Source organism: Xenopus laevis, chromosome 7L (genome assembly GCF_017654675.1).
Source record: "Xenopus laevis strain J_2021 chromosome 7L, Xenopus_laevis_v10.1, whole genome shotgun sequence".
NCBI lineage: Eukaryota > Metazoa > Chordata > Amphibia > Anura > Pipidae > Xenopus > Xenopus laevis.
The window spans coordinates 102,719,063-102,738,544 of NC_054383.1; the positions used below are offsets into that span (position 1 = coordinate 102,719,063).

The window sequence follows — 19,482 nt, forward strand, 5'->3', positions numbered from 1 at the left end:
TCAGGGTTTCAACTCTCCCAGGCACCTTTGCAATGGTTTATTATGTGAGAATACTCATGGTGCTCTGAAGCTACTGGCTCCATTCATTCTGCTGACCTGCAGCACAGCTACTCTCCATATGTCATGCTGGATAGGATGGTGCCATAGCAGGAACTTTCATTCTGGGAAATAGGAAACTTTTATGCCAACCACATTTAGCTGTCACCCAACAGTGTTGACATTAACCACACACAGATCAAGCAGAGACAATGCTGGGCGCATTTTTCAAGGCCATCCGACTGTTGCTGGCTGCCTGGCTTTTTAAAATAAATAAATCACAGCTCAAAATTCTCAAAAAGTGTATCATTTCCCTAAAAGTGACGTTTTATTTCATAAAAATATATTTCTTTAAAGGAACAGTAATAACAAAAAATGGTAGTCCTACCCTAAATAGTGGATAACAGATAACACCATTATGTTCTACAGAGCTTATCTGCTGTGTAACCTGAGCCTTTTCTCCTTTGAATGGCTGCCCTCATGGCTACACAGCAGCTTATTTATATAAACAATAGTAATGTTTTTGAAGCAAACACAGCAGTTTTACCAGTGCAGGGCAACACTGCATTATATTTTTATTATTTTAAAACAATGTAATTGTTTGATGTTACTGGTCCTTTAGCACATGAACTCTATTTGTTTACAGTGAACCTATTGGAATGCATAAATCCTTCCAGCTAAGTTATCGGGCTAAAGGCACACAGAACAAGAGGCACAACATAGCGGTGACAGACAGGCAAAACCTCCACTCAAACACCAGGAGCTCATTTATCATCACTGGGCAAATTTGCCCATGGGCAGTTACCTATAGCAGCCAATCAGTGATTAGCTTTTTGAAACCAGCTGCAAGTGGAACAATGAATGCAGCAATCCAATTGGTTGCCATGGGTTACTGCCATGGGCAAATTTGTCCAGTGTTGATAAATGACCCACTGAGCATTTCAAAGCAAAGGTCTAAGTGAATTTCCCATAGATCTCAAAGGGAAGCAGTGTCAGGGAACTATATCCGGCACCTACAGCAGATAACTTAGTGTAACAGGTCTCAATATAAACTACTCGTATCTGACTTTTACACAGAACGTCTCCTCGTTTTTGTCTTCTCGGTCATTGATGAAGATCAGTATTTCTTCCTGGCCTCTGGTCTGACTGGGTGCAAAACGCAAGCCGATACTGTAGGTTTCTCCAGCAGCGACCTATACAGACAGTAAAGCATCGGCATCATTACCAGTGTCATTAATCATCTGAACAATGATTCCCTGAATACTTTATAAACTCAAGCGACACATCGACCGGCACTGAGCTGCCTTGATGTATATTCATTGCAACAGACTATTGAATCGTTCAGTGTTTATTTTCATTTTTATAATTCAGTTAAGGCTTTATCTAGAACAACTGAAAATGTCAAATGTAATAAAACATGCATAAGAAACGTGAACTTGTAAACTTCTAAAATGACTGTAACAGATTTCTACAGGGCTGCATTTCTCTCTATTGATTTACAATGTTCTGATTTAAGTACTTTGAAAGTCATTTTCTTTGAACTTTAGGCAGTAAACACTGTTATGAGCAATCGGGATGGCTTGCAGTACAAGGGCTGGGAGCTGTAGTAAACAGCTAGAGAGATTTAATTAGGTTCTTCAGGTGGAATATTTAAATAGAACACTATAAAAGGTACAAGATGAGCAGTCATTTGACCTCTCACTGTCAATTAAAATTAAACAGATGCCGATTAGTATATAGTGGTAATTCAGGTTACTTAAAGTGGACCTGTCACCCAGACATAAAAAGCTGTATAATGAAAGTGCTTTGCAAATGAAACCTGAAACCCAAATTCTTTTTTGCACTCAAACATCCATACCTGTTATAAATGTGTTTAAATATCTGAGCTGCCAATCATATATTGACTGCTCCGCCTCTATGCCTCAGTCATAGAGGTGGGGCAGTCAATTACTTTCATTTTCCATTCAGCATTTCCTAGATGCCAAGGCATTCCTCACATTTCCCCACCCTTCTCACACTCTGTAATTTTGTAGGGCACTGTGACCATTATTTCCCTCATTATGGCGCATATACAAGATTTTGGGGTGATACACAAGTGTCCATAAAATGGAGCCTGACTGTGTTTGTGTAATTGCAAAACTGAAGCAAACAAAATTGAAGATATATATATATATATACGTATATATACACACACACATACACAAATACAAAAGTCCTCTGCACTCAACCCATTATCAATATATTTAAGACAGCGACATTTTGTGCATACTGCTACTGAAAATGCCTTACCCTTTAAACAAAACAGGGATTGTTTGTCCATATATTGCAATATATTTAAGCTGGCCAACTACATCAAAGTCATCCCATATCTGGCCAGTCCTATGCTTAAATATATATATATATATATATATATATAGATATATATATATATAGATATAGATATATATATATATATATATATATATATATATATATATATATATATATATATATATATATATATATAACTTTTCAAGATGGACCAGCACTCCAGTTTGTTCAATCAAACGTGAATATTTATTTGAATAGTCACTCTCGTGTCCAACGTTTCGGCCCACATCTGGGCCTTTATCAAGGATAAAGGCCCAGATGTGGGCCGAAACGTTGGACACGAGAGTGACTATTCAAATAAATATTCACGTTTGATTGAACAAACTGGAGTGCTGGTCCATCTTGAAAAGTTGCATAATACCGTTTGACCGGGCACCCACTACGAACTGAGAGGGTTAAAGTGCAGGTACTTTCTGAACTTATATATATATATATATATATATATATACACACACACACACACACACACACACACATATAGGGGCACATTTACTTAGTTCGAGTGAAGGAATAGAATAAAAAAAAAACTTTGATTTTCGAATGATTTTTTGGGCTACTTCGACCATTGAATTGGCTACTTCGACCTTCAACTACGACTTCGAATTGAACAATTCGAACAAAAAATTGTTCGACTATTCGACCATTCGATAGTCGAAGTACTGTCTCTTTAAAAAAAACTTTGACCCCTACTTAGGCTTTCCCAAGCTTTTTTTGATCGAAGGAATTTCATTTGATCGATGGATTAAAATCCTTCGAATCGTAGGATTTAACTTCGACAGTCGAATATCGAGGGTTAATTAATCCTCGATATTTGACCCTAAGTAAATCTGCCCCATGGTGCAAGTAAAGTGTCAATTGACATGATAGAAAAGAATATGGAATTATTTCTTAGGGTGACAGGTCCCCTTTAAGATGCTGCATTACAGGAAATAAAAAAAATAAAGGGGCGAATGTGAAGATCTCTTGTCGAAAAGGCTGTATAAATATAGTATAATAGAAAAAAAAAGGGGGGGGGACAAGCAGTGTGTGCCTGGCAAATCACCAGCCGTGTAGAAAATGTATGCAAACTAGAAGATTTGCATTCCTTATAACAGCTTGTTCTATAAGAGCGGAGTAAGGAGAAACCAAACATCAGTGGGAAGTTATTAAATCACCATGAGCTTATCTGTAACATTTCAGAAATATGAATACATAGAGTTACATTTATTATTTCTACATGGAAATGGTAGATTGGCATTACACTAACTACATAATCTAGCAGCCATTACAATATTTCTTCCCTGGGCCCTACTAGTACTTTCATCGTTTTTTTTTTTCTTTTGAAACACTATACAGCATACAATAACCATGCCGGCACCACACAGTGCACAACGGGGTTTATATATAAAAGGGCCACAATACACATACATTTTAAAGCTTGGGAAAAGAAGAATTTCTATGGTGACATAATATTGTCGTATCTCTCTGTACAGGCACTCAGCAAACTTAGAGGTTCTTCCTGCTAATTATGTTGTTATGTATAATTCTATGGCTCCCCAGTTTCATTTTTCTAAAAGGATTGTAACAAAATAGAAAGGTTACAGGAGGTTTTAACATGAGATAATGATGCCAGGAATGGCTAAAAACTAAATAAACCAAGTGCAAAAGAATGATTTATAAATGACTCACCAAATAGTGAATGTGGTCCGGGTGCTCCAGCCCCAGACCCTCAGCTTTAGGTAACGGTACAGCAAAGGATAAGTAGGAACAGGGCCGACCAGCACTCAAACGGATCCACGGGACCAGAAAGGATTCATTAAAAAATATTTTTATTTTTACAAAGTTAAAAAATGTGTATCATGTCCATCCGGCCTACGCGTTTTCGGCCCTGTTCCTACTTATCCTTATATAAACCAAGTACCTATATAGAGGTTATGGGAAACTGAAAATATATTCTCTTTTGGCTATTAAAGGACATGTCAACCCCAAAATAAACATTTGCCTAATAAAAGAAAACATAATTCTAATCAACTTTCCAATATTAGTTTATTAAAGATTTTCATTGCTTTTAAAGTTATTTGTAAAAACAGTTGCTAGTGAAAGCAGCATTTGCTTAAAGGAGTTGTCCTCCCTTAAATTAACTTTTAGTTTAGTTTGATGTAGAGAGGGATATTCTGAGACAATTTGAAATTGGTTTTAATTTTTTACTATTAAAAATAGTTATTTAGCTTTTTATTCAGCAGCTCTCCAGTTTGCAATTTCAGCCATCTGGTTGCTAGGGTCCAAATGACCATGCACTGATTTGAATAAGAGACTGGAACATGAATAGGAGAGGCCTGAAAAGAAAGATGAGTAGTACAAAATAGCAATAACAATACATTTGTGGCCTTACAGATCATTTGTTTTTAGATGGGGTCAGTGACCCCCATTCAAAAGCTGGAAAGAGTCAGAAGAAAAAGACAAATTATTCAAAAACTATAAAATATAAATAAAGAAGACCAATTGAAAAGTTGCAAAAGATTAACCACCCCTTTAAAGAAGAAGAAAAGGTGAAACCACTGGTGTGTGCCAAGTGATTTTACCTTTCCTTCTACTTTACATGCAAGTCTGTTTGTTGTTCAGATGAATAGCATTCCTGTGGTATTTGTGGGTTTTTTTGTATGCCCATCACAATTGCTTTAATCTGGCCATACACAAGATCTGTTTGTTTGTCAAGGTTACCAAATCCTGGTAACCTTGATAATATTTTTAAAAATTGCCCAATTTTTGTGAGTTGATAGCCAAACAGCCCATCAGGTGGCCCCTATACACAGGCCGATAAGCTGCCAATGGTGAGGCTGAGTAGCCACATATGGGATCAGTTATCTGGAAACCCGTTATCCAGGAAGCTCGGCATTATGGGAAGGCCATCTCTCATAGATACCATTTTAATGAAATAATTTAGATTTGTAAAATGATTTTTCTCTGTCATAATAAAACAGTACCTTGTATTTGACTTCAACTAAGATATAATTAATCCTTATTAAATAAAAAGCAATCCTATTTGGGGTTTCATTAATGTTTTAATGATTCCTTTGTAGACTTAAGGTATGTAGATCCAAATAACAGAAATATCCCTTATCTGGAAAACCCCAGATTCCGAACATTATGGATAACAGGTCCCATAACGGCTGTATCATCCTGTGTATACCCAGCTTTACTTCATTTATATGAATGCTGCATGAAAGTACCCGAGGCAGGTGCATGTTTGAAAGAGGTAGAAGGTTAGTGATTACAGTCATGGAGTAAGATGGGAGGGCACCTAAAAGTCTGCAAATTCAGGACAGCAGATCACTTACCTCAAAATAATTCTCTTTGAATTGCAGAAGATCACTTCTGTTTGTGTACAACGAGTATGTTTTCTTTGTTGGATATGGGTTTCTGTATGAAATTTTTTTGTTACAACCTTTTTCTCCACCAACCGGAAGTGCAATTTCAAATGCCTACACAAAAAAAAAAAAAAAAAAAAAAAGCATAGCAGAAGAAGAGCATCAGTTACATTTTCGAGTGTTTTAGTGTTAACTACATCGCCATACTTTATGTGACACTGTTCCATGTAGGCAGCCTATTTCCCATCTTCACACAATTACCATACATTTCAATTATCCGTCCTTCTATTTTTTAAATCAATTATAATAAAAGAGGGAAAAAAAACTATTCAGTGGTTGGAATAATGGAGACTATTTTGAGAAAGTACAACTGTGTGAAGTCCACAGACAAATGCTAATTGCACTTCTATTTTAATCACCAGAATAATGAGAGAACTGGAATTTAACAACAGGATCCTACTTAATGAAAAAGAATCACTCATATTTAATGTAGGGAGAATGGTGATACCTTTAATAATGCCCATAATGATATGGGCATATAATTCTAACGTTCGTGGATTTCTGGCCTATAGCTTTACTGGAAATTTGTTATACCAGTTGCAAATGATACAGGTGAGTTTGCTCAACAGTGGCCTGAGACATTCTTACTAAACAAATTGACTACGCTGTACAAACCCGAGTAGAAGCCGTGTTCACTCTATGGCTAGTTAATTTATTTCCATTAGAGCAGCCAGACACCTAATTCAGCTGGCGCAGAGATTTTAAAAATAAATTACAGGAGAGCTTTAATAATTTCAGACTGTGATGTTTCATTCTTTCTCCCTTAGGATGGAGACGCGGCCATGACTCAAATTGTTTTAACAATGAACAGCCTGGCCTACCTATAAATGCTAGGCTATAATAGCTCCTAAAACACATTTTTCAGTGACAGTACGAAGGTTTATAATACAGCTATAAATGCAAATGCAACATAAATTAGAATCTACGCACGGAAAATACTTCATGAGCTTTTGCCAGTGTAGAACGTGCAGCTAGAAACTGTGTGCGGAACATACCTTACTGAAGGTTATAGGGAGCTGGAAACTAAAGTTAATTAAAAACATTCATTTTAAGGTATTATTCTTCAGACATTTTTGGTATGACTAGGCCTAAAGCATTTGTGAGCATATATCTTTATTATACAAAGCAACGCCTGGTCTTGTATAATGAACGCCTGGTGCACAGGTGATATAGGGATCAGCACCCTCCAAAGTAGATTCCAAGAAGAATTCACTGGCACTCCGAGGCAGATGCAACAGGGACAACCCTTGCGTGTTTATTAGCAGAAAACAGCCCTGTTTGTGCCAGTGAATGCTTCTTGGAATCATATAACTTTATGAACCTTTTTTTTTCATTGTTCAGTAACTACAAATTGTTCCTGGCATTTTGCTAATAATTAGGGAAGATACTAAGAAATTCTGGCTGTATTTGTGCTTGTGGTACAGCAACCCATAGGAACTAGACAGTTTTATGTTTTAGATGTAAGTATATGCATGTGCTCGACGTGGCAGAATACACAAACAGAAAACAATATGTGTCTATCCATGTTTTGCCATACTGAGGTGCACAGTGCACATATTTTTCAGTTTCAGAGGCTGCTGTACAAGACAGGTTCATACTCTGCACAGAACAAATGGACTCTAATTCCAGCCTCTTTGCCATTAAAGCAGAAATAATAAATCATCCTTGTGGCTTTTTAGATTTTTTCTTTAAAATAAAAAAGTAACTCAAAGACAAAGTTTACTTATGATTAATCGTTAAGAACCAACATTTGGGCCCCACTTGTGGGCCCACACATGGGGCCAAAAAACGTTGGTTCTTATGCACTAAGTATAAATCAACTTTGTCTTTTTTTGCAATTCTTTACCCTGCCAAACTTTTTTTCTGAATGTGACTTTTTTTTTTGTGCAAGTAGGCATTTACCCTACTTTACAGAATGCTCGGGACCTGGGGTTTTCCGGATAAGGGATCACTCGGTAATTTGGATCTTCATACCTCAAGTCTACTTGAAATGTCAGCACTAAATAAACCCAATAGGATTGAGTTGCCTCTTATCTTAGGATGAAGTACAAGGTACTGCTTTATTGTTATAGAGAGAGAGAAATTCAATTTAAAAAATCTGAATTATTTTATTCAAATGTAGTCTAAGGGAGTCAGCCATTATTTTTTCTAAAACATGTATAGAGTACAGAATAAACAATTTGCTTTGTTTATACCGATGTGTACTTTAACAACCAATGTAAGATATGCTATACTAAATAGGGATGCACCGAATCCAATATTCGGTTCGGGAATCATCCTTTTTTTAGCAGAATTCAGATTCCACAGAATCCAAGTGCCTGGCAGAACCGAATCCAAGAAATCATTTGAATTTTAGTCACACAAACAAAGTAGTAAAAATGTTTTTAAAGGAGAAGGAAAGTCGTTTCACACTTGGGGGTGCCCAATAATGTATTTACTTACCTGAAACTCCGGGCCGGTGCTCCTATCTGCAGAAAACTGCACCGGTCCGGGGTTATTCTAGTGAGCACTGATCCTCTTCCGGCTTCTTCTTTCTTCAAATTCCTAGAGGCAGACGAATGCGCAGTAGAATGAAATAGCTGGCTTTTTAGTTAAAGTTCAGCTTTTCATTCTAGTGCGCATGCGTATACACAAGAAGCAGCCGGAAGAGGATCGCTCTGTGGTACTTACTGGTATAACCCCGAGCCGGTGCAGTTTTCTGCTGATAGGAGCACTGGCCCGGGGTTTCAGGTAAGTAAATACATTCACTTGGGGGTGCCTAACATTTGACACCCCCAAGTGAGAAATGACTTTCCTTCTCCTTTAACCGTGTGCTGTGCACGCAGTTTTCTTTCACCCTTGATTCCCTAATTTGTATATGCAAGTTACGTTTCAGATTCAGTTCAGTATTTTGGCTGAATCTTTCAGTGGATTCAGTGCATCCCTAAAAAAAATTAAGAAAAAATGTTATAGAGGAAAAGAGGGAAGGAGAAAGGATACTAAGAAAGAAAAAAGAATAGTAGAAAAGGGAGTAAAAGTGTAGAGTACCCCCGATCTCTTCACTATGCAAGTGTGTCCAACATATTAAACATTGCCCAACTTCTTTTCATTGCAAACGATTAAGCTGATTCGTAGCAACAAAATTTGTCCATGGCATCCAGATAGAGCCGTTATTGGAGCACGGTACAGTAGATTTTTTACATCAAAAATGTTAGTGTTACTGTTCCTTTAACAATGTTAATTACTGACAGAGAGATACTGAATAAGATATATGCACGTGTATCTGTGGAGGCCAAAGTAATGTTATGGGATGGTTGATTTGTAAATACGTAGATAGATAGGTAGGCAACATAATTCATAAGCAGGCAAAGTGGAAACACAATGCTATGAATCTTACCTAGGAGGTCTGATTTGCGAGTTCACTAAATTATTATAGCATAATAGTACTACAATGTCAAGCAGCCTTCACACGTTGAGGAATGATGTCATTTGTGTAACAACAACAGCTGGAAGGTCACCAGTTAGACTTTCTTGATGTACTGCACTTTCTATAGATCAGGGTGTTTAGTAGCAACGGAACAGTGGTTTATAGAATGCACAACCTATGGTGCACGTCTGAAGAATCACGACACTCATAAACAAGGGTCATGTTTTTATACACTGCACATTCAGCTTGGCTGCTAGCGGAGGGAAAAACATACTGTTATAATGCAATTGTCTTTTCTGCATCACATTTATGTTGAGTGAAAAAATCTGTCAGAAATGTACATAGTGTTTCTCCAGTAAGAACTCTGGAAATTATGGAGTGTAAAATTGTTGTCCCTGGAGTCACGTCACAATAGTAAGCACAGAGTTATGCTGTGTGCTGTTCGCTGCGACCAAGCAAGAAACCAAGAGCTTTTAGAAACAAAAAAGATTTGTTTTGGGTTTTTTTTCCTAATTTATATCCATCATGTTATTTTTTTTGCCATATTGTTCCTTTTTCAGGAAAAAAATGCCCAAAATTGGGCATTATTATTTAGTTCAAGTCACAGGTAATGTGGATACAAATCTGCTACACAAATAGGGGGCAATAGTGCTAGAACACTAAGGCGGCAAAGGACTGGATATAAGGTGCACCTCACACTGAATAAAAAAAATCCAGCATGAGGTGCCCAATCCTTACCTTCTGCATTAGAACAGGCGGTGAGAACAGGGTCCCATTGTGTCCTGCTTCCTCTGTCTTTCCCTTTCTTGTATAAAAAGAACAGAGGCGCCAAAAGAATAAAAGGATATAAACGAGTTTAAAAACCAAAACTTGGTAATCAGAGGAGGCACTAGTGGACTTACCTCCTCCAAGCAGACACAAAACGACTGTAATTAAGCAGTCAAAATTTATTAACGAACACCAATCAGTGCAACGCGTTTCACGGGCTCAGGCCCGCTTCTTCAGGCAATAAACATAGGAGTTACAGCATCTGGCAGTAGTATACACACTTAGCACTGATTGGAGTTCGTTAATAAATTTTGACTGCTTAATTACAGTCGTTTTGTGTATGCTTGGAGGAGGTAAGTCCACTACTGCCTCCTCTGATTTTTAAACTTTTAAACTCGTTTATATCCTTTTATTCTTTTGGCGCCTCTGTTCTTTTTATACAATACTAAGTCCACCCTGGGTGGAGGGTTGATACCCTTTTTCTATCTACAGAGAGCGACTTCTTAATCCTGAGTGGGGTCAGGACAATCTCCCCACCTGCCTTTACAGTGGTTGCCTCTTGGTAACCTTGGTTTGTGAGTATATGTTATCTACTCTTATTTCATTATCCCTTACAAATACATATTACGCTATTGGGGCTCTTGGTGTTCCTTTTGTTTATTTCCCTTTCTTGTGCAGGGGTCAGGAGCAGGGACATCTACATGTCTCCAACCTCCAGAAAATCGCACTGCAAATGCAGGGGATGCTCCCAAATGGGCCAGACTGTTTACTGCACATTGCACCCTACCAGCTGTTAGTAAATGAGCCCTAATTGGTTTTTATTTTAATTAAAGCTCAGATTCAGTGACACATTTAAAATGCCTTCATTTAAAAGCTTTGACACAGCAGTGTCGTACCCAGCAGATATAGCTATGGAAAAAAAAGGCAACTGGTAACTCCTACAAGCAACTTTTATGAACTATAAACTTAAAATGGAATTTATTATGTTAATGGCTTACTTACAATGGTTCTTCTCTTTTTTTTCTATTTTATCTTCTTTTCTGTCCTATCCACATTCCACTCCATTGTGGAATATACAATATATTAGCTGGCTTTATAATACTTAAAATAACACACACAAATAAAAGTAGTAGAGCTACTTGTAGAATTAATAAACACCTGCAACAGCAAAATCCTAGATCTTGCCAAATCATACCATTAAGGATACACCAAATCTACTATCTTGGGAGTAGGCCGAATCCTGGATCCTTCATAAAAGATTCAGCCAAATCCCAAACAGAATCAGAGCCCTATTTTGCACATGCAAATTAGGGCTAGGAAAGTTTAAAGAGAACCACATATTGAGTGTGCGGTTACATTTATACAAATAACTGCCTTATTTGTGTGACGGTTACATTTTAGGATTTGGATTTCACTTGATTTTAAGGATATGCTGAAAAAGGCTAAAACATGGCCAAATCATGAACTGATTCCTAGATTTGGTGCATCCCAACAGACCATGTCATTATATAGAGTAATATAATTAAGACTTCCTTCAACTGTACTCCCACAGAAACTCATCTACTGGGTGATGATGAAGAGGATTTTTCTCTGCATAGCAAACTGGCAAACAAGTTACCAGAAAATAACCTCCTTTTCCTTAACAAGGAGACACAACCTAAATATTTATAATCTCAACAGCCTCACTGAAACCATCACATTTAGTCACTGTTAGCAACCATTTTTCAGTTTTTTTTCTTTTAGCAACCATTTTTCTGTTGTTTTTTTCTTTTAGCAACCATTTTTGTGGTCCCCTGAAAAACCTAAATGGGGGTTTCTACTGTATATTTTTTTACTTTCACTATATTACCCCAGTGCTCATCTAGAAGGATCCCAGTAGATGAGTTACAGTGGCAATGCTCTTCCTGGGATCATAGATTCCTGCAAACTCAGCTATGTACACATACTGCTGGAACAGGTGCCAAAAAAATTATAATTATGAGCAGTAAAGGAGAAGCTGATCATCACTATAATAAAGAAACGAGTAAATGTGCTCCGACTGGAAGATGCTGGAACGTTAAAAAGTAAACCTTAAACTTTTCACTGCTGCTGCTGCAGCTGGCCCCCTGCTAAGACCAATACAAAGCATGAAATGCAAGGCACAATGTTTTAGTTTTTTAGTTTGGAGAGGCAAGACAATGCTATCTATATGCAAAGTAAACTTTATCGTTGACAATCCTGTCTAACAGATGGCTAGGAAACGTTTTACACTCCCATTCAAGAATAAAAAGAAGAGTTATTGTGCAGCTTGAAATGCCATAATCATGAATCATTTATTCGCAAAATGCCACAGGGAAAAATCACCAGGGCAGTTTGGAAAGGCCACTGTAGCTGTAATGGTGCACACAGGGCAGTCCCATACATCCACTGTAAGCTACACTGCCATAAAGGGATTCATGTTAGGAAATTACTTTGGGACAATAGACCTATTTGTTTTTTGCAGCTGGGTATATAGACCAGCAAGTAATAAAGAAATACTGAGCTAATATTCATTTCCAAATACGTAAAACACAATCAGCATGTTATATTCACTGTTGGGTGCAACAGTAAGGGCTATGAATGGACAAATACCAGCCCTAGTTTGCCATTTTTTGCCTTACCTTGGAAATGACAGGCTTCCTGCAAGACACACAAACCAGCCATGATGCTACAAGTTGGTGCTGATCCACATCTACTAAATTGAGGTAAATAAATTTGCTGCCTGCTTTCTGAGGGCGCACACCAATGTGAAGATCTTGTATTCCATTTGGAGGAAGCACAAATACACCGTCTGGATCAACCTGTGCAAAATATAATAAACCACACTCGATAAAACACTTGATTTAACCCAATAAACATCACGTGATGGAATGTGCAAAATCTGATTACACTGATTACAAGAAATTCTATGCCACATGTATTTGTTATTTCCCAGCAAGTTGCATTTTTTCATATATATTTATACAACGCAGGCTTTTATTTTCCTCTTAAATCTATTTAATTCTTCATCCCAAATTCTGATTATTTTCCGTAGCAAGGCAATATTCTCCATGCTGTAATAGGTATGATGTAATACTGTAATAAGTGTAAAATCAATAGAAAGCTAATTTCCTTTCCAAAAAAAGCCATAAGTACCATTAAAATAGGCAATCATCCAGTAACAGCCATTTTCGTTATCTGTGTGAATCCACAGCAGATAAAAGCAGAATGAAGAAAATATATATTCTTCTAGCAAATGGAAGCAATTTGTTTAAATACATTAACTATATGCGCTCGAATATAAAGATCTTTCAGAGTCTATTCTAATTGCAGGCACATAGCTTCGCTAGACTATTTAAAGGCTAAGAGCATGGAAATGTTCCAATGTATTTCATAAGAAAAAAGAATGTAAATATTTTATAATGTGGTTCACCCTGTTCTATTTTGGCTGGTACAATATCTGCGTAATGCCCCTACTAGTCCTTAACTGACACAAAAAGTGAGGAGGAAGATTGTAGTCTTTCTTTTGGGCCGGACCCCCGTTTCCCCTTGTGTCAGTTACTGGCTGCTTTGTGTGTAAATCTGTATGTTTAAAGTATAAACCTATTGATTATACAGTGATGCAGAATATGTTGGCGCTTTATAAATATGTGATAATAATAATGAAATACCGTTTTAAGTTTTAAATCTGCCAATTAGTAGTGGTTTTTCTTTGTTTATTTCGTCAGATTCATTATTTATTTATAACAGATTCTGAGATAGACTTGAATGTCTTTATTTCACCTTTTTTCTGCTGTATTTTAAATGTCTGATTCTAAAAAAAATATAAAAAAATCTCTATGATTTGTTTTCTTTAACTTTATCTGTGAAGCCAATGTAAATAATGGCTGCTATAGTTAATTGGGTTTCAATATCATTAGCTTTCCTTTAAGTTTTGTCGAGTGTTTTAGAGCTCAACTGTCCAGCTCGTGCAGAGTGTTAGATACTCCCTGGCCCACAGTTTTTTTAAAAAACAAAATTGGTAATTTAAGCCTTTTTTCACAGCACAGAATTTAAGTCTCATTTAGCACCTAACAAGGTTACTAATATATAATACATCATAAGCAGTTGTAAATAAACATTCATCCCAAATTGTATTCAGCAAAGCTTCCTCACCCAGTGTTTGAGCAATGTCTTTAGGGGAACCCTACAGTTTCAGATTCAATTCCCACTTACTGATCCTCAGCTTTCTGAGTTTTATTGTCACTTACTTCCCTTATTCTATACCTCCATGTTTGCATTTTACTCACTCTGACATGAGGAAAAGGACTTGAACATTTTATGAAAATGTTGTGTATAGACTATAACACCAAAAATAAATATTCTGCATTTTATCTCCTCTCATCAGCAAAAAAGAAAATTACACCACCCTAACGTCTTAAAATAGCAAAATTCTTTCTATGCCACTAACAACAGACAAACAGTTGACACTAGTCCCTGTATTGACAGTCTCACCTAATGTAATTTGTCTATTTTACATTATGATTCTCATTTATGAAAGTGCTTTTTTCAGCAGTGCAAAAAATAGATTTGATGAGTAGTTATCCCTGAAAACACAAGTGCCACAGTTCTGCTCAAAAATAGTTCAGGTCATTCTTTGAGACATGGAGCAGACTTTGTAAGCTTTTGTGCACAAGAATGGTTCTCACCTGCTCAAAGCTGTAGAAAACTAAGACAAAAAACAGTGGTGGAATTTGTCTCAGAAAAAGCTTTTACTGGAAAATGTATTCATTTTCCACTATTTAGGCAGAACAGTGTCACTCTATAGTTTTATGGTTATATGAACATTGATGGCACTGAAAAAATAGAAAAGGTTTGGACATTATACAAGTTCTTAAAGTGATACTGACACTAAAAAAACTTAATTTTAGCATATGAATGTACATTGATTGTTACCTACAGGTCATGTTGATCATTTTTTGCTGAGAGGTTTGTTTTTGTATAGTATTGTTAGTTGAAGTTCCTAAGCCTGACTCTCTGACACTCTGACTTTGCCAACCTGACTGTCCCATCTCAGCCTGTTAGTTACAGTTTCTAATGCTAACGGACTCCTGCTGCACAAATATGGCAGCCCCCTCATACAGGAACATGGGGGATCAGACAGGTAATGTAAAAGCATCATGCAAATACTTTATGGCAAAGTTAGAAGTAGCTTGCAAAGCCAATATTATAATAAATGTAAAAAAAAACGTTTAATTTCAGGTGTCAGTATCTCTTTAACCTTAAAATCTTGGTTAAGAATTCGTTTCTCCCACCCTTTCCAATATTTCCAGTCCCAATTTAGTGGTTTTGAATAAACGGTATCTGTCATTAGAGCTACATTTCCAGAATTACAGCAGTAAAAGTTCCTTTGCCCTTTGCTATTTTTTTTATGCATCTTTGTCAAACCCCCTTTTTAATTAATATTACTCCCTTGACCATTTTGATAGCCTCTACGACTGAAGAAACTCAATATTGCTAGATATAAGCTATCATAAAATCCTTCTTCCATATTATCATGACATATTTGACTTCTCCTGGGGAAAATGAAAGATTTTCATCTTATTCTGACCAAACACTTTCACAATGCATACATTTATCCTGCAACATATTTACATTATAAGCCAATTATATTTGAAATGTCTCACCTTTACTAGTAAGTTCCTTGTCAGACACTTAAAGTTCCCAAATTTCTTCCACATCTAGCTATCTTGGTAATAGACCATTAAATTTAGCTCTGTTACTTTTTTCTACTAATACCTTTATTAATCAGCATAAGTCACACATAATAAGGTATTCTAAGCAAGCTGCTGTTGTTGTTTTCAATCAATGTGAGTAGAGATTGACATGGAAGGTGTTTTGTTAAAACAGATTTTTAATTTTAACTGCTATTTCAATACACAATACTAACTCTCTTTACAAATATGTATATTATGATCAAGCACGGTCAATGGTCTAAACCTGGCTGAACTTAAGTACAGTCTATGTGTCAGGATGAATGCTAATCAACCACGTGCTTTTACTCTGAATTTGCAATTAAAATAAGAGGCAGCTGGAACAAACAATACAATACCAGGACATGTAAGTACCAAAGCAGGGTTTGATGATTAGAACAGCTGCAGGAACTTATCTTATGGCTGCAGAGGAAATAAATTCCTTAGTACCCCAATGGCATTTACAGCAGTGCAATTGCCATAAAACGTATAAACATTAAGTTAGCTGCTTCAAAAATAAGCAATGGAACTGAATGTAATATGGAATGCCGTTTTTGCAAGCAAAGGCATTAATTGCATGAAATTCATTTCACAACTGATTCAGCAATAAACTTCCAATCAAATTCCATGGTTCTTGGAGCACAGTACATGAAATATGAAGTATGTACCTATTAAAGGTTCAGTACAGGTCAAAATTCTAACCAAGTCAACAGACACAGAAATTTCATTTTTTATCTGATTTCTTTTTTTACCTTTAGATTTTAAGCTCAGGGCCCTCCAAATTCATTTTTTCTGTAACCCTTGTGAGCTGCCCTTGCCCTCCCTGAATCTGGCTGGGGGGAAAACTTGTCAAATACTAATAAAATACAGCCAGGCCAATGTTGATAAAGTCACAAGAGGAAACCTGAACATTTAGGACAGGCTGACTTCTTGTGCCTGGAACAGCTAGCAGGACTATAGAATTTTAATGTGAAAACTAACCTTTAGTTCCTCTGGATGTGAACTGTAAGCTCTGACTTTCCGGACAACTTGAGTTCCTCGAAGGACAAGAGAGAGCTGGGTCAGTTGGCCAGTTATGCAACTAACATCTACTCTCTTTAGTGAATGCACATAAATTTGCCAGATCTGAATAGGAGCTGCAAGCCAAGGATCTCTTAATGAAAAAAAAGAAAAAAAACATTAAAATAAAGATCCAAAGTTTTACAGGTCACACTGTATGCAACTTATGTCAATTATTTAACATAGTATTCCCCTACTGCACATCATATATAAGCACTCTAGTATCACAACTGCAAATTTGCACCTATCTTCATGAATATCCTTCCCCATTCCATCAGTCATTTATAAAAGCATCCAAGCCTGCAGATTGTTGCTGATCTCTTCAACCAATCTCAATATCTTCTCTTAATAAGTAGAACAGCTCTATTCAACTTTTATTACTTCTAATATAAACTGAAAACAGGTTTACTGGTCAACTCTAAATGCACACTGCCAATATGTAGATCTGAATTATCCAACTGTATGCCTTTGGGCCAAATTTAGCCTTTGATGAAATATTATGACTCCCAATTTAAAAGGCTTCTAAAACCCTACTTCCTATTTTTCTATTTAAAATGCCCAAGGAGGAACGCAAAGTTTGTACAGCTTGTAATTAAAAACCTGGCCAGTAATACAGTACAAGTATCACCCTTACCCACATGTTATGCTTTCCAAAGCAACTACCCTTCAATTGTACCTTTGTGAACAGCATTTTTAATAACTCAAAAATATTATGGAAAAAAAAAAACTATTTCACCGTTTCTAAAGTCTTACATTTTCTATAGGATTTCTGCAACCGAATATTTTGAGAAAAGATAGGCATCAGAATTATTTTTATTTGATTTTTTTTTTTTCTTGTCGAAGCCAAGCAAATTACTTGACATATGTAACCCTGGATCTTTCAGTACTTTCACAAAATTATTTAACGAGAAAAGTTTGTAAGAATCAATAACCTCTCAAATAAAGTAACCTTTATAAGGCAGCGCTTAAATAACAAGGCAGAGGAACTGCCGGTAATGATGTTGATCGAAATTATAGTTCGATAGCTACTTACATGTAGAGTGCAATGAAGAATCTTTTGATTTGTGGACTGGGTCCTCCAGCAACTTTTATAAACACATCCTGAGGCTCTCCTGGACCCTGTAATGGCACACCAAGACATTGTTTGTTTGGGATGACTTTGAAACAGTCAAGCAGCTTGAATATATTGCAATATATGGACAAACTATCACTGTTTTGAGGAGGACATTTATACAGTGCTTAATATGTCACTTTGAACAAATCACCATGTTTACAAGGGGGAGTAAAAATAGTTTTCTGTTAGTGTTTTATAATTAACTAAAAATAAATTAATTTATTCATCGCAGTCCATTTCTTGTAACTAATTATGCAGTTATATAAATGTGTAGCAGCATAAATCTAAGTATCTAGCTGGAGATATCTACATTTGTATGCTTTTAAAGAAATCCTCCGAGCATCCCTTGAACAACCCTCTCCAGACTCCAATGTAAAGTTCCTAATACCGATCTTCTCTTTCCATCTTCACTTCTGATAACAATTCAGTCCGTCTAACAGGGTATTGCTCATGCCTCAATCAGTGGAGTATTACAGTGGACATTGAAGCACTCAACTCAGGCCTGAAACAGCAGTTCCTTCACAGATTCAATACAGTGTGTGCTCCACCACTTCTTGATGAAAGTGAAGTATCGTATTCGTTTTAGCTGGTTTATAATTGTCCAGTCAATGGAAAAGCCCTCTCTATAATGAGCTGCTCCTTATCTCAAAGCCTCATAATGGCTTTGCAGCTGGGGGAAGGGAAGGGTTTGCTTATACAGAGGAATTGTCAGTGGACTGGTAATTTGCTTTAACCAGCTTGTAAGAATTAGGACAGTGGAATGACTCTTACATTCAGGTAGTCTTTTGCCATGTTTAGTGCAAGAAATAAAAAAATTAGCTATTACTTAATTAATAAAAAAAAATTAGCTATTACTTAATTAAAACAACATTAAAAAAAGTATGTTCAATGCAAGGCGTTTTCATTGAACTAATGTTGAAAAAGAAGGTGCTATGCCCCGTTAATAGGTATTTATTTGTAATAAAATATTTAAATATAAATATACACAAGAACCATTTCTTTGTTTCATGATAGCATAATATAATATTACCTTGGGGAAAATTTGTTTCACATAAAGGGCTGCCTCACAAAAAAGAAAATACTGAATCATCTTTAAATGTAATTTACATATCTGTGATACTTGTTCACAAAATATTAAACTTCTTAATCTCCTTAAAGGAAAAAAAGATGACATTACATTTCTTAGTGACGATTCGTTTTTAAAGTGTCTTTTTTTAATCTATACAGATCCTAAAAGCATTTCTGTCATTAAGTGTTTTGTTTTTGTGCTCAGGTGACCCTATTGAACAAGTACAAAAATCAAAGCAAAGAAAAAAAAAAAAAAAAGGAAATCCTGGCAGCGGCGCTTAACTCTGATGGTGATTAGACACGGTGGGAGAAGATTAAAAGCATACTAGAAGATAAAAAGCTGTAATTATTCTATGTGCCACATTACATGTCAAATGCAATTCTCTACGGGCAAGTAAAAGATCAAAATAATACTTTTTTTTTAAAAAAAAGAAGAAGGTAAAAAGCAACTACTGTAAATTCTATGCACTGCTTTAAAGAGTAAGTAAACCTTCATTTTTTTCTCTCTTTCTAAAATTAATATAA

General features: G+C 36.3%; 1 protein-coding gene across 5 annotated transcripts in view; it reads right to left on the reverse strand.

Moving 5' to 3' along the window:
• Window positions 1-335: 335 nt before the first annotated feature.
• nphp4.2.L (nephronophthisis 4, gene 2 L homeolog) overlaps window positions 336-19,482 on the reverse strand; it is a 144,853-nt gene continuing 125,706 nt past the window's right edge. For all 5 annotated transcript variants that reach the window (XM_018226111.2, XM_018226112.2, XM_018226110.2 and 2 more), the window contains exons 26-30: window positions 17,809-17,894; window positions 16,698-16,869; window positions 12,627-12,806; window positions 5,724-5,867; window positions 336-1,229 (exon numbers count right to left, since the gene is read on the reverse strand). In XM_018226111.2, the coding sequence (XP_018081600.1) occupies window positions 1,089-1,229; window positions 5,724-5,867; window positions 12,627-12,806; window positions 16,698-16,869; window positions 17,809-17,894 (723 nt within the window). In that variant the 3' untranslated portion in view covers window positions 336-1,088. The remainder of the gene's footprint in view (window positions 1,230-5,723; window positions 5,868-12,626; window positions 12,807-16,697; window positions 16,870-17,808; window positions 17,895-19,482) is intronic.